The sequence below is a fragment of the Periophthalmus magnuspinnatus genome, chromosome 7, assembly GCF_009829125.3.
Source record: "Periophthalmus magnuspinnatus isolate fPerMag1 chromosome 7, fPerMag1.2.pri, whole genome shotgun sequence".
Lineage (NCBI taxonomy): Eukaryota > Metazoa > Chordata > Actinopteri > Gobiiformes > Gobiidae > Periophthalmus > Periophthalmus magnuspinnatus.
The window spans coordinates 6,936,258-6,948,102 of record NC_047132.1 but is presented as its reverse complement, the minus strand read 5'-3'; the positions used below and the strand labels follow the sequence as shown (position 1 = coordinate 6,948,102).

At 35.3% G+C, this 11,845-nt stretch overlaps 1 protein-coding gene across 1 annotated transcript; it reads left to right on the top strand.

The window, feature by feature from the left end:
- The first annotated feature begins 2,506 nt into the window (after nucleotides 1–2,506).
- rap1aa (RAP1A, member of RAS oncogene family a) lies at nucleotides 2,507–11,578 on the top strand. The gene is made up of 9 exons (XM_033969471.2): nucleotides 2,507–2,593; nucleotides 4,138–4,237; nucleotides 5,775–5,859; nucleotides 6,887–6,955; nucleotides 7,034–7,090; nucleotides 7,178–7,318; nucleotides 9,229–9,372; nucleotides 9,461–9,563; nucleotides 10,909–11,578. Exons 3-8 carry the CDS (start codon nucleotides 5,803–5,805, stop codon nucleotides 9,545–9,547), a joined length of 555 nt encoding a protein of 184 aa, XP_033825362.1. The 5' UTR covers nucleotides 2,507–2,593; nucleotides 4,138–4,237; nucleotides 5,775–5,802; the 3' UTR covers nucleotides 9,548–9,563; nucleotides 10,909–11,578.
- Nucleotides 11,579–11,845: the final 267 nt, after the last annotated feature.

The following is an 11,845-nucleotide window of genomic DNA, read 5'->3' as shown; positions in this document are numbered from 1 at the left end:
CCAAGGACAGAGGAGGAAAATGACTTTAACATGTTCAAGGCAGCTTGAACAGCAAAGGCTCAAAGAGAGATAAGTCTGAACCACATCCTGTTAAAAGTAGAACAAGTACCATGTCTATTCAGGACTAGGGCTGAGTATCATTCTATTTTTATTCCAGCACTTAAACCTGGTGCATATGGCAACTATCTCAGTGCCGATGCTGCAAATAATTATTATTTAAACATAAAAATAGGCATGTAGGCTTATTCATAGTCAGGAAAAGACCTTTTCAACATTAAAGAATTTGTCATAGTGAGAGGCAATTAGAAAGAGCAAGAATGACAACAGCTTGTCATATACAGCCAGAAGACAGAGGGAGAGAGAGAAGGCAGAGTAATGAGTAGTATTGTGGTATACCATACAGGGCTATATTTGGCCCTGTAGTAACCATCAAGCCAGACCCCAGCACATGAAGTACTATTCAGTAAATATGTATTCTTTTTATTTATATTCAATATCTATGATCATTGTTAGATCTAAATGTATTGTTCTGTCATTATTAACATGCATGTCTATCTATCACTTACTGATCACACATCACTTGGCTTTTTTGTTTGCATAGCTTTCTTGTCAATCTTCATTTGGTGATTAAGTTACAGAATGAGTAGAGAACATTAGTGTTACTGTTGGTCAACTACAGTTTATGGGAACTGAATGGACTGAGAAATGAGAACAGTTCTTCAAGGCTCCCTGAAGATGGAGCCAAACAATATACAGTGACAAGAGGCTTGACAGAGAGGAGGCTGATCATCACTTAAACCAGTGATTCTCAGAAAACAAACAGGAAAGAACACAAATATCATTTGTCTTATATAAAGGTCAATGTAACAGTCACCAACAGTGAATTTATTTTACAGCCACAAGTGAAATCTCTGCCTGACTTTCACAACAATTCAAAACTGTCAACTAGTCAAAAACTGGACAAACGTTTTAGAGTGACGATGTAAAACTAAAGCTTCTGTCCAGTTGACAGATCTGAATTTTCTTTTGCTATGGAGCCTACCTGGACGACTGAGAAATTTCACAGACAACATTTAAACTGATGATTCTGTAAATGGTAAATACCGACCCACATATGGGTCTAGACAGGGGAATGGAACAGATACTTTCTGATAAATGATAATAATGTTCATATTTCGACAACAAATCCATGCTTTAAATTGAACTCATTCACAGACAGAGGCGTTGTGGCAAACTGCAAAGGAAATTCACAGTTACACACGTTACTAAAGGACATTAGTCTATATTTAGTTTTATATGATATTTCTCTGATTGTTTACTCTGTGCATCTAAAAATATGCGAAAATATGAGTCAAACTTTCTCACCTCCTCTCTATGTGACACCTCCATCCAGCTATGACTTACTCCAGCCCAGTATCTTTGTCATTACTGGAGCTAAATATGTGTTATGAAGCCCATATCATTTACTACTAGGGCGCCAGGCAGAGGATCAGCTGATGGTTCTATCCCCCACACCTGACTTTACATAGCTTACTGTTTTTAGGTCAAAACACAGCTGTTACCATCCTACCTGCACCCTACTGTGTGAATATGTATTACAAAACTTTATTGTATTCAGTTATGAGAGGCTTTAAAAGTGAAGTGAAAGTAACTAACAGAAGTAAAATCATATGACGGTGTTCAGAAAGGCTTTATATAAGAACGAATATCCATGGGTTTCAGAATGATGAAAAGCTAGGACTGTTGCCATAGCAATTAACAGTTAAAAACAAAATATTGTATCTTTTGGAATGGGAAAAAGTCCTAAAAGATGTTGCAGAGATCAAAAAGGGGAAACCAAATAGTGGCTAAAAAATTTTTCTGTTATGTGTTTGTTTATAAATACTCTCCTTTGGTTAACAGAAGTTCAAACCTTAAAATACCAAGGCTCATTTGAATTTTTTCTTCATTTATTTCCTTTTGTCAACTATGTGATTAAAGGGAACTAACAAACTGTTTTACATGTAAAATATAAAGGGGAAGCTATAACTAATATATTTTCAGTTAAATCAACCACTTTGGGAAGAATATGAATCCTTAAATGTATTTTTTATTAATTTATTTGTATGTTATTTATTTATTTATTTTTTTTGGTTGATATTGGCTCAGCTTTGAAATGGGAATAGTCAAGAACTACCAAATGTTCAATTTACTGTATCAGTAGTCAATATCTATCAGCTTTACTCACCCTGATATTTAGAAAAACAGGCTTTTAGATAAATAAAAATAATAATCCTACCCATAGCTTGTTGTTACTTCCATTTAGAGTAAATCAGACAGCACAGGCTAAAACTACAGCGTGTCAGCTTCAGAAAAAGTTCCTGGAGGTAGATGGACAAGTTACACAATGCCCCTTTAGATCATATTAAAGGAAATACCAAGCCTTGGGGGTGCAACCGTAGTTTAAAAGCCTCATGACTTGATAATAGAGGAGCTTTAAAAGTGTACCAGTGCAGTGGTGTGCTCTGTACCTGGGGCGGGCAGTGATAGGCTGACGCTGGTCCAATCATCTCCATCTGGACACATCCTCAGAGCGCACAGCGGAACACGGTCGGTGAGTGTCTCCACAGCTTTTCTCCACATCTAAATTAGCTATTAGTCTGTTAATTAGACACGCCACACTCCTATCATGTTATACGATCACTCTAAAATATAATTCATCTTATAAAACTATTGTAAAGACCAATCGTGTCACTGTGGTGTGAAGTATTTGGGGCTTCATGTAACAAGCTAATCCCACTTACGGAGCTAACATCAGCTAATATCATTCATACATCGGTCTAAATAAGTTTTAAAAGTTGTGTTATCCACCTTTTATTGCTAAAAAATGATCCGTCAATGCATGTTTACCGTAGCGATCATTGTTGTCTTCCTAAACAGCTTGTAGTGTTGTAGATGGGGAGTTTGCCCAAAGCTAGCGGCTAACTTTAGCTTCAATGTTAATGCTAGCTACAAAGTGAACCGATTTAACTTGTCTCTTGCGCATTTAACAGTATACTCCCCCGGTTATTTAGTTATATCCATCCTGTATAAAATGTTCTTGAATTGATTTCTTATTTGGACTATTGACTTGGTCCCGCTAGGCTAACTCCTCCCATGTTGCTAACTGTGTGCTAAACATTTGGCAGAGTCGTAAAACGCTAACTAGTTTTATGTCTTCAAAACCTTTTACTTTTGACTTTTATTCAAGCAATCACGTGTCTGGTACAACTTTAACACTGTTGACTTTAAATGGATATTTAAAACTTTGTGGTGGTGGTTAACTACTGCAATTGGAAACTAATAGCCACACCCTTCCTTTCGAAATCTACCCAAGCTTAGAAGTTCATAAATGTCTCTCAAATGCATATGTAACCGTATATGATCATGCCCATTGTCCTTACAGCGAATACACGTGGACTAATAGATTCTGTAAACATATAACTGATTTAAATAGAGTTTTTCTGCTGTAAAACTTTCAGATCCCTAGTTTGCCCCTTCAGGCTATTTGACGTATTGACACATCCTCTATCCCATCTTTCACGTGGAAGCTGCTATCACTTACCAGACGCCCAAATGTAGGGCACTTTTTTGAGTCATTGTTTAAATATCATGTTGCCTCAGTGTTTTTAGCAACAAGTTGTTTAAGAAAAGTTTGTTTTGGGACATGTGACAGCTTACCTCCTGACACTTTTAAATAGAGCTTATGCCACAACCCATAATGCTGATAAGGGAACATCATCTTTTGTGGGTTTATTTGAGCAATTATTCATCATTTCTGTTTTGTTGAGCTGTAGTTTTGTAGTTGATTAGTTGCTCAGTGGTGCCTTACTCAACCAAATTAGTCAACTTATTCTCTTACAATTTATATGCATAACAGCGGAAAGAAGAATACATGTAGTAAGTTATCTGGAGTTTTGGGTGTGACTTTACAGTTTAATTTCTGTTTTCTGGACGGACTACATAGTTGGTTTTGGTGACATTGTAAGGATTTTGAAGGCTTTTGCCTGTGCCCCGCCCCCTTTTAGTCAATTAAATGCCTTAATCACTTACAACCCTATTGTTTTGCTGTTTTGTTTTGTTGCTAATAATCTAATCATTTGGATAATGTTGTTGCAGATTGTTGACCATCAGCGTTGTATCTTGCGTCAGTGTAGCTGAGGATCCCCCCTCCCCAGATGTAGAGGGACTGACATCTGAGGTGCTGTGTACATAAAAGGTAGGTTGTGTAACTTTATATTTGACATTTATATTATACGCAGTGGTACTTATTGGCCTTTGTGTGTGATAAAGAAATCTCTAATTCTTTCTCTGTTGATATTTATTTGGTTATTACAAAATTTGCTTCCTGTTTTGTGGAAAAGACATATTAAATTTACTTTAGTTTATACAAATGTGTTATATTTGGTTATGTTGGTGAGTTGGTAAGTATTGCTAATTTGAGTGGTCCATTTTCTATTTTCTAGGTCTAAATTAGTATTTCATGTATAAAAGCCTCCCATGTTGATAGAAGCTGGCAAGTGAAAAGTGAAATTACATTTAAATATACCAAAAATTACCATATCAAAAGACTATAGCACAATGCTGAATGATGCAGGAAATGGAATATGCTTTTCTAACCTGTATTGGGCACTCTTATGTATATCTTTTATCATAAGCATTCTAAATAATATAATTGGGTTTCACATGTTTGGTTGCATGTCAGTTAGGTCTGTGGTGATAAATTGTGCAGATCTTGCGGTGGAGGAGAGGAGGGTCCGTACAAAGGCTCATTGTGGAGGCTCTGGGTGGGTTTCTGATGGTGCTTCATACGTCGTAGTTAGAATTGCAAATGCCATTCGAGTGCGACAGAGTTCTTGTTGTGGAATATTTGATTCAACATCTGACGACTCGCCACAGAGGCCAGTGTAATCAGGAACAATTGTATTCACATAAAGTGCATATTTACATTTCATATTAACACTCCCACTTTTCCTTGTTTGTAGAGTTGACGTCAACAGTATTAACAGTGTGGCTTGTACTGTGAGATCAGAAACCAACTTTGAGATTTGTCATTGGATTCAGAAATCTCTTGTTGTTAGGGCTAAGATATATCAAATTTGAATTAGGTTTACACAATATACTGTAAATGAAAAAGTTGCGAGTTGAGTTAAATGAAAAAGGCCACAATTATTTAGGCAATAGAATGTCGTGTAAAACACAAAATATACTGTCTTTATAGAAAAAAGGTCTTGGAGCTGTTTACAATGAGCACCCTGAACAAAATCCTACTTTTCTCTGTGTATAGATCTAATCACAATTGCACAATACTTGTCTGTATACACACTCAATTCATGGACACCAGCCTCCTTTATGGGAATAAAAATTCTCATGATGTAAATCCTATATTATGGGCGACAGTAGCTTAGTAATGTTGAGTCTTTGAGTGTCTTGAAGGTGGAAAAGCACTATGCAAAAGTCTGACCCTTTATTAATATATGGTTTAAAGTTCAGATGTGGGTTAAAAGAGATTGAAGATAGTTTTGTACGTTTAAGGTTAGGTCAGCAGGTAACAATCAGTCTCCAGGTAATGAATCAAAGTCAATGTAATGTCCCTGAAAGACACAGAAACACAGCATTGATGCTCCTGGATGGGTAGATTGAAGTGTGTAAAATTATAATTAGATTTTATGTACTCACTCTTTATCAGCTCTATTGGTGCATTAACGTTAATATCTAACTATAAAGGTTAAGTATTTTCCCTGCTTCTCCTTCAGTTTTCTGTGCTGTCTGGTGTTGGCCACGATGCGCGAGTATAAATTGGTGGTTCTGGGATCTGGAGGAGTGGGCAAATCTGCACTGGTAAGACCTTCCTTTGTTTGTAATACAGATTCTTATTATTGAGGGTAAAATGTGTGCCACGTTCTAAATAATTATACTTCATGAAATTTCTAATGTTTTTCTATTAATGAGGGAAATTTGACAAATATGACACATGAAAAACAATATTACAATAGACATATTTCATTGTGGATACTGCCTTACTAAAGTTAAAAACAGTTAGTGCAACAGTAGATATAAAATACTTGGGGAAGTAGAGGTGGGAGGTATAAAAATATATATTATCACAAGCGTTGTTTTGGAGCAAAATTTGAGTGTATTGTCTGTAACAATTTTTAAAAAGGGCTCAAAGAGGCAGATTAAAACTAAAAACTACATAGAGACAAGAGGTTATAACTGCAGAATTTTGAATTAATGTTCTGTCCATTCATTCTCAATATTTGAATCTCAACCATGACTTGTGCAGACATGTTGTAGCACACCACTAATGGATTGCCATAGTGTTCTAAAAATTATCATTGGCATGATACTATGAATGAATGAATGAATAACCTTTATTTTGGTTGCTTACATTTTTTTGAAAAAGACAAAAACAAAAACTTTTCCTTCATTAATTACAACCAAAAAAGGATTGGGCTGAAGCCACATGCTTATGTAAGCCCATCCTGACCAACACATAACTCATATGACATGAATGAATTCATGCTTTAAAGTTTTTTTTTAAATTTAGACAGTTTTAATTAACTTAAATTCATCATTGAGATTATTCCAAAATTTTATTCCTAAAACAGACACACATCTTTGTTTCACAATAGTTCTTATTTTACTAGACTCAAACCGAAGCAGACCTCTTAAATTATAGTAATTACTTCTTAATTTAAAGATATGATACTATGAAATATTTAATGAGATATTTATTTTGGTCCATATTGCTCACCCAGGAATTATTTTATATTTTAGGAATCATTTGAATATATTTCTGGAAACATCATTTTATGGTGGTAAGATCACAGCATTGTAGCTTATACTTTGATTTTCTGCATTTTAGACAGTCCAGTTTGTGCAAGGCATTTTTGTGGAGAAATATGACCCCACAATAGAAGACTCCTACAGAAAGGTTTGCTAAGGTTTTATAATCTATATATAAAAAGCAAATGCTGTCAATGACATGCTTGTTTTCTTATTTGCGGATTAGCAAGTTGAGGTAGATGGACAACAGTGTATGCTTGAAATCTTGGACACCGCTGGAACTGTAAGTCTGTTGTCTTCAGTTTTCCAGATATCTATAAATAAAATGAATTCTGTTTGTCCTAAATGTTTTGATTTATTGTGCTTTTAGGAACAGTTCACAGCGATGAGGGACCTGTACATGAAGAATGGCCAAGGCTTCGCACTGGTCTATTCCATCACAGCACAGTCGACTTTCAACGACCTCCAGGACCTACGGGAACAGATTCTGCGAGTAAAAGATACAGAGGATGTAAGTCACACTCCAGTTAAACTTGTGTACAACTAGAAACAATTAAACATGTGGTGCTTTTGAAAAAATTAATCTTTTTAGGTATGTAACAATGTTACAACAGACTTTTTTAAATGGCCTTATATTTCTCTTCTCTATCTTGATCATTTTTTTCATTATGTTTCCATAATTATTAGTATATCTGTTTGTGCACTGGGTTGAGAAGGATTTTTATTTGTGTTTGTAGCAGAACAGTAAAACAATTAAAAGCAGAGGAAATGCAGATGGAATGACTATAATAATAATTGGTGTTATAATAATTATTTTGTCTTGAGTGTAATTTGGTCATTGTTGTACTGAGACATTTGGAGCATATTTAGCATTTATAAAATACTGTTATTCTCCAATCAGTAAAAAAATGCAATATTTATATTTGATGGTGAAAGGTCTGTCACCTGCATGTCTCTATGGAGATATTATTGCGTTGTCTGGAATGTCTCACAGTATGGCATTAAACTTATTTCTATCGATAAAGACAAGCAGGTGATATCATTGGTCACTTTTAAAGGTAGATGTGATACATACAGCATGCAGTTGTATAGAGCATTTCCTCAGCAATTAAACTTGATGCTCTATATATAAAATGCATACTCCTACCACAGTGTCATTGGGCAAGACATGTCACCCCCCTTCTCACAACTGTCTACACTGGTGTATGAATGTTTGAAATGGCTCCTTGATCTAAAGTGCTTTCAGAGCCAGCAGACATTGATTAGTTACAGCAAATAGACATTTACAAAGCTTAAAGCCCGTACATTTGTCACATTAACAAAACTACAGGTCGTTTTATTTCTAGAATCTCCATGGCGACGACCTTTGTTGCGTCTTTATATAATTCTCAAGACCTCTGAGGCTGATGTGGCTCGTTTTAGTCGCACGGTGGGAGAGAGGGCAAAGCAGAGGGGGGCGTCTACGTAACACGTAAATGTCAACGCTGTTAAGAACTGGCTCCTTCCACTCTTCAGACTGCTAACACTGGAAAGGAGTCGAGATGTCACATTTTACTGTGTCAATTACTGTAAAAAGAAACATTTCTCACACTATTAACCCTATCAGGAAGCAAAATAAAATGCATTAGAGCAGCAGAATTTGATTGCATATCAAATTAATTTCTCTACAGTGAAAACAAAGTGCTGATGGCAAGAAAACTGCATGAAATCTATATTAATATAGAAATTGTTACAAAATATTTTTAAATGCATGTTTATACCTTTTTATTTAACTAGGAAGTCCCATTTTAAATTCAGAATCTTTTACATATGAGACATGGCCAAGGCAGCAGCCCACACAATCAACAAAGAATAAAAAGTCACTAAAATATTATATTATAAAAACAATAGCAGCTCTCAACTTTTTATAATCTTCTTAAAATGATCACGTGGCCCTTCAGATCCCAATTTGAGATCTTTAATAGTTCCAAAATTAAAACTATTAGGGTAGCAAGAGTTCAATCACACAAAAATCACACTTTTGTTGATTAATGAGTCACAAAAATCTTCATTTCCAAACAAAATATCCTGCCTTATTTTGTGTTTAACCTGATAACCCTGTAGTTTGGACGTCTACAAACATGTTCTGAAATGCATGTGATTCTTATTAGTTTTATCAGCTCACATTTCAGTCTTCTCTCAAATGTGAATGCATTCTAAACAGACTACTATATATTGTATAGTGCAAATCTAATTGGAATCAAAATGCTTGTATAGAAGATTGCAATTAGATATTTATCAAAACTGCTCAGCCCTAGATTATACAGTTATCGAATTTAATAGATTACCGTAATAATAACAGATTAAACTTTCTAATCTACACTATTATTACTTCTATTTATTTTATCTCTTTAAAAGTGAACATCTACATGTTTTCCTTAGGTTCCAATGATCCTGGTTGGAAACAAGTGTGACCTGGAGGATGAGCGTGTGGTGGGGAAGGAGCAGGGGCAAAATCTGGCCCGTCAGTGGAGCAACTGTGCCTTTTTAGAGACTTCAGCCAAATCAAAGATCAATGTAAATGAGGTGAGTAGCCAGGGCCTAAAGACTAATCCATCTGTGGTAATTTTTTATTGTTTTAATGTTGCTAAGTGACAGCTCTTTTTGTGTCCAGATTTTCTATGACCTGGTGCGGCAGATCAACAGAAAAACGCCGATGGAAAAGAAAACGAAAAAGAAGTCGAATTGCACATTGCTCTAAACTCCCTTTAGGACAGGTCAGTGCAAGAAAATGATAATTAATATTTATGTATTTATGGTCATTGTCAATGGTCATTGTAAGTTCTGGTGGGCGGCCCACCACCTGTTGTCTCCATGGAGAGGCTATGGGTTTGGCTTCAGTGGGACAAGCAGATGACAGTTATAGGTCAGATCTGTGAATAGGCAACGTCACTCACAGCAAGAATGCAAGTTTAAACAGAGCTATGTTTAATGCCATATGGTGTAAATTCTGGTAATGCAATAAAATCTTTTTGGGGACAAACGGGCAGCAAATCTTGAACCAGAAACGTTACCTTTAATATTTATCCAGTTGGTCATTTCATTGTCAGCATTTTATAATTACTTCCATATGAGTGTATCACATGTCTTCAGTTATGTGGAATATTCTCTGCATTTTCCCCATTTTTTTCAAAGTCATGAAATTGTTAAAATTAACAGAATCCTTTTTAACAAAGTCTGAACAGTTTGAGCTATATTGTACAAAGTGCTGCAGCGCCCTCTGCTGTTGTAGACAAAAAGTGTCACACCTTCTATTCTGGTTAGCATTTTTGTTTTGTGTGATGAAGAGTAAAAGGGTCACATTTTAATCAATATTATATTACATCATATATTTTTTTCATTTGTAATAAACCACATGTCCTTTTTGGTTCATGATGCTTCATGGATTTGTTTTATATTATCTGTTTATCTGCTTTGATGCATAACTCGGTTTTCCTTATGAAGTTACTTGCACTCTTTATTACGAGCTTCAGACATGGTAACTTAAAAGAAAGTATGATTTTATGTTGTCATTCTTTTGTTTTGGGAATGTTTTTAATTAGCACTGGGTTTTTAATCAGTAATGGCAATAATCTATCCTTTTAGTATACTGGGGACATTACCGTTCTATTTTACTTTTTGGCCTTTCATTGTTTGATATCAAGTAATGGATTTTGATAGAAGAAGTCAGACTCAGATAGGATGCAAAAACACTTTAATAATAGTGATAATGAAACCAGGAAGTTGCCACCTTAGATGCAGCAGGATCCATTTATGTTATGATAATGAAATTATAATGTAGGTGTACATGCATAATACATTTTGGAATCTTACTCCATATACGGGAAAAGTACATGGACATAAACAAGAGGATGAGGTATGTGCTCAGATTGAACTGGGAGGACATAAATGTTGTATATCATTTAACCTAAACATGAACTTCTGTAGCCACCTGAAACTTCCTTATAAGGATAAGGCCAATCTTGCACATGCCTGGGCCATGAGAAGAGGAAAAAGTCATGCTTACATTGTTCAGACACAGTATTTTTGTTTTAATCATGTCTCGTTTTCTTTTTTTTACAGAACTATCTCCCAGTGGACTGTGCCAGTGTATTCTCTCCAGAACATATTTGAAAAGGCTGACTGAAAAACCACTCGCTCGAAGCAGGAGAGGGCACATAACTTCTGCTTTTTTTTAAACTGCAAAGAAATTCTCCCACTTTTTGTATCGTCAGCCTTTTGACAAATGTATTTCTTCTTCTCCAACGTGTCTTGCTTTTTTGGAAATTTATGTTAAAAAAAAAAAACTAAAAAAGAGGAGACCGTGAGTTTAAAATCTTATACTAAAGCGTTTTATTAACTTTGGTAATTGTGAATTTACAAAAGAATACCATGTGAAACTGTTGGCCTTGTCATACATTACTGCACTAACTGTGTCAGAGATGCATCAATACTAGTTCATATGTTACTACTTTATAAAGATGTGCATTTTACAGCATCTTTCTTAAGTGACTTTGTTTTATATTCAAAGCTGCAACCCTCCCATATCCCCATAATATATTATTCTACTTCCATTTTTGCATAATAAAGCGAAGGCAAATTAGTATTTTATAGACTGAGGGGGTGTGCTGTTTGGTGGTTGTCTTGAGCTTAAATATATTGTACTAAACCAATTCTAATATTGCTTCTTGTGTTACCCTGTCACAGATGATTTTCCAACTTTTATGAATGATTAAATTTTAGTACATTTTCATTATTTTGTTTGTCTTTCTTTGCATTCTCTTAAAACTGGGGGTTATCCTGTGGTACTATATATTCTGTGTGTGTTACTTGCCTAAACTAAAATGTTGAGAATGTAGCTGTTGGTTGTCATTTAGAAAACATGCAGAAATAAGATGTGTACTGTATAACAGATCACACTATTACAAAGATAATCTGTGATGTATGGGAAAATACAGCGGTGCCAGATGTGGTTAATGTGCCTGTTTGAGCATCACATCAGTCAAGACTCCATAGCGGC

Coding starts and splice junctions, on each gene's coding strand:
- rap1aa (XM_033969471.2), top strand. CDS start 5,803: ATGCGCGAGTATAAATTGGTGGTTCTGGGATCTGGAGGAGTGGGCAAA. Junction 6,956..7,033: donor TAGAAGACTCCTACAGAAAG/GTTTGCTAAGGT, acceptor TTTGCGGATTAG/CAAGTTGAGGTAGATGGACA. Junction 9,373..9,460: donor CAAAGATCAATGTAAATGAG/GTGAGTAGCCAG, acceptor TTTTGTGTCCAG/ATTTTCTATGACCTGGTGCG.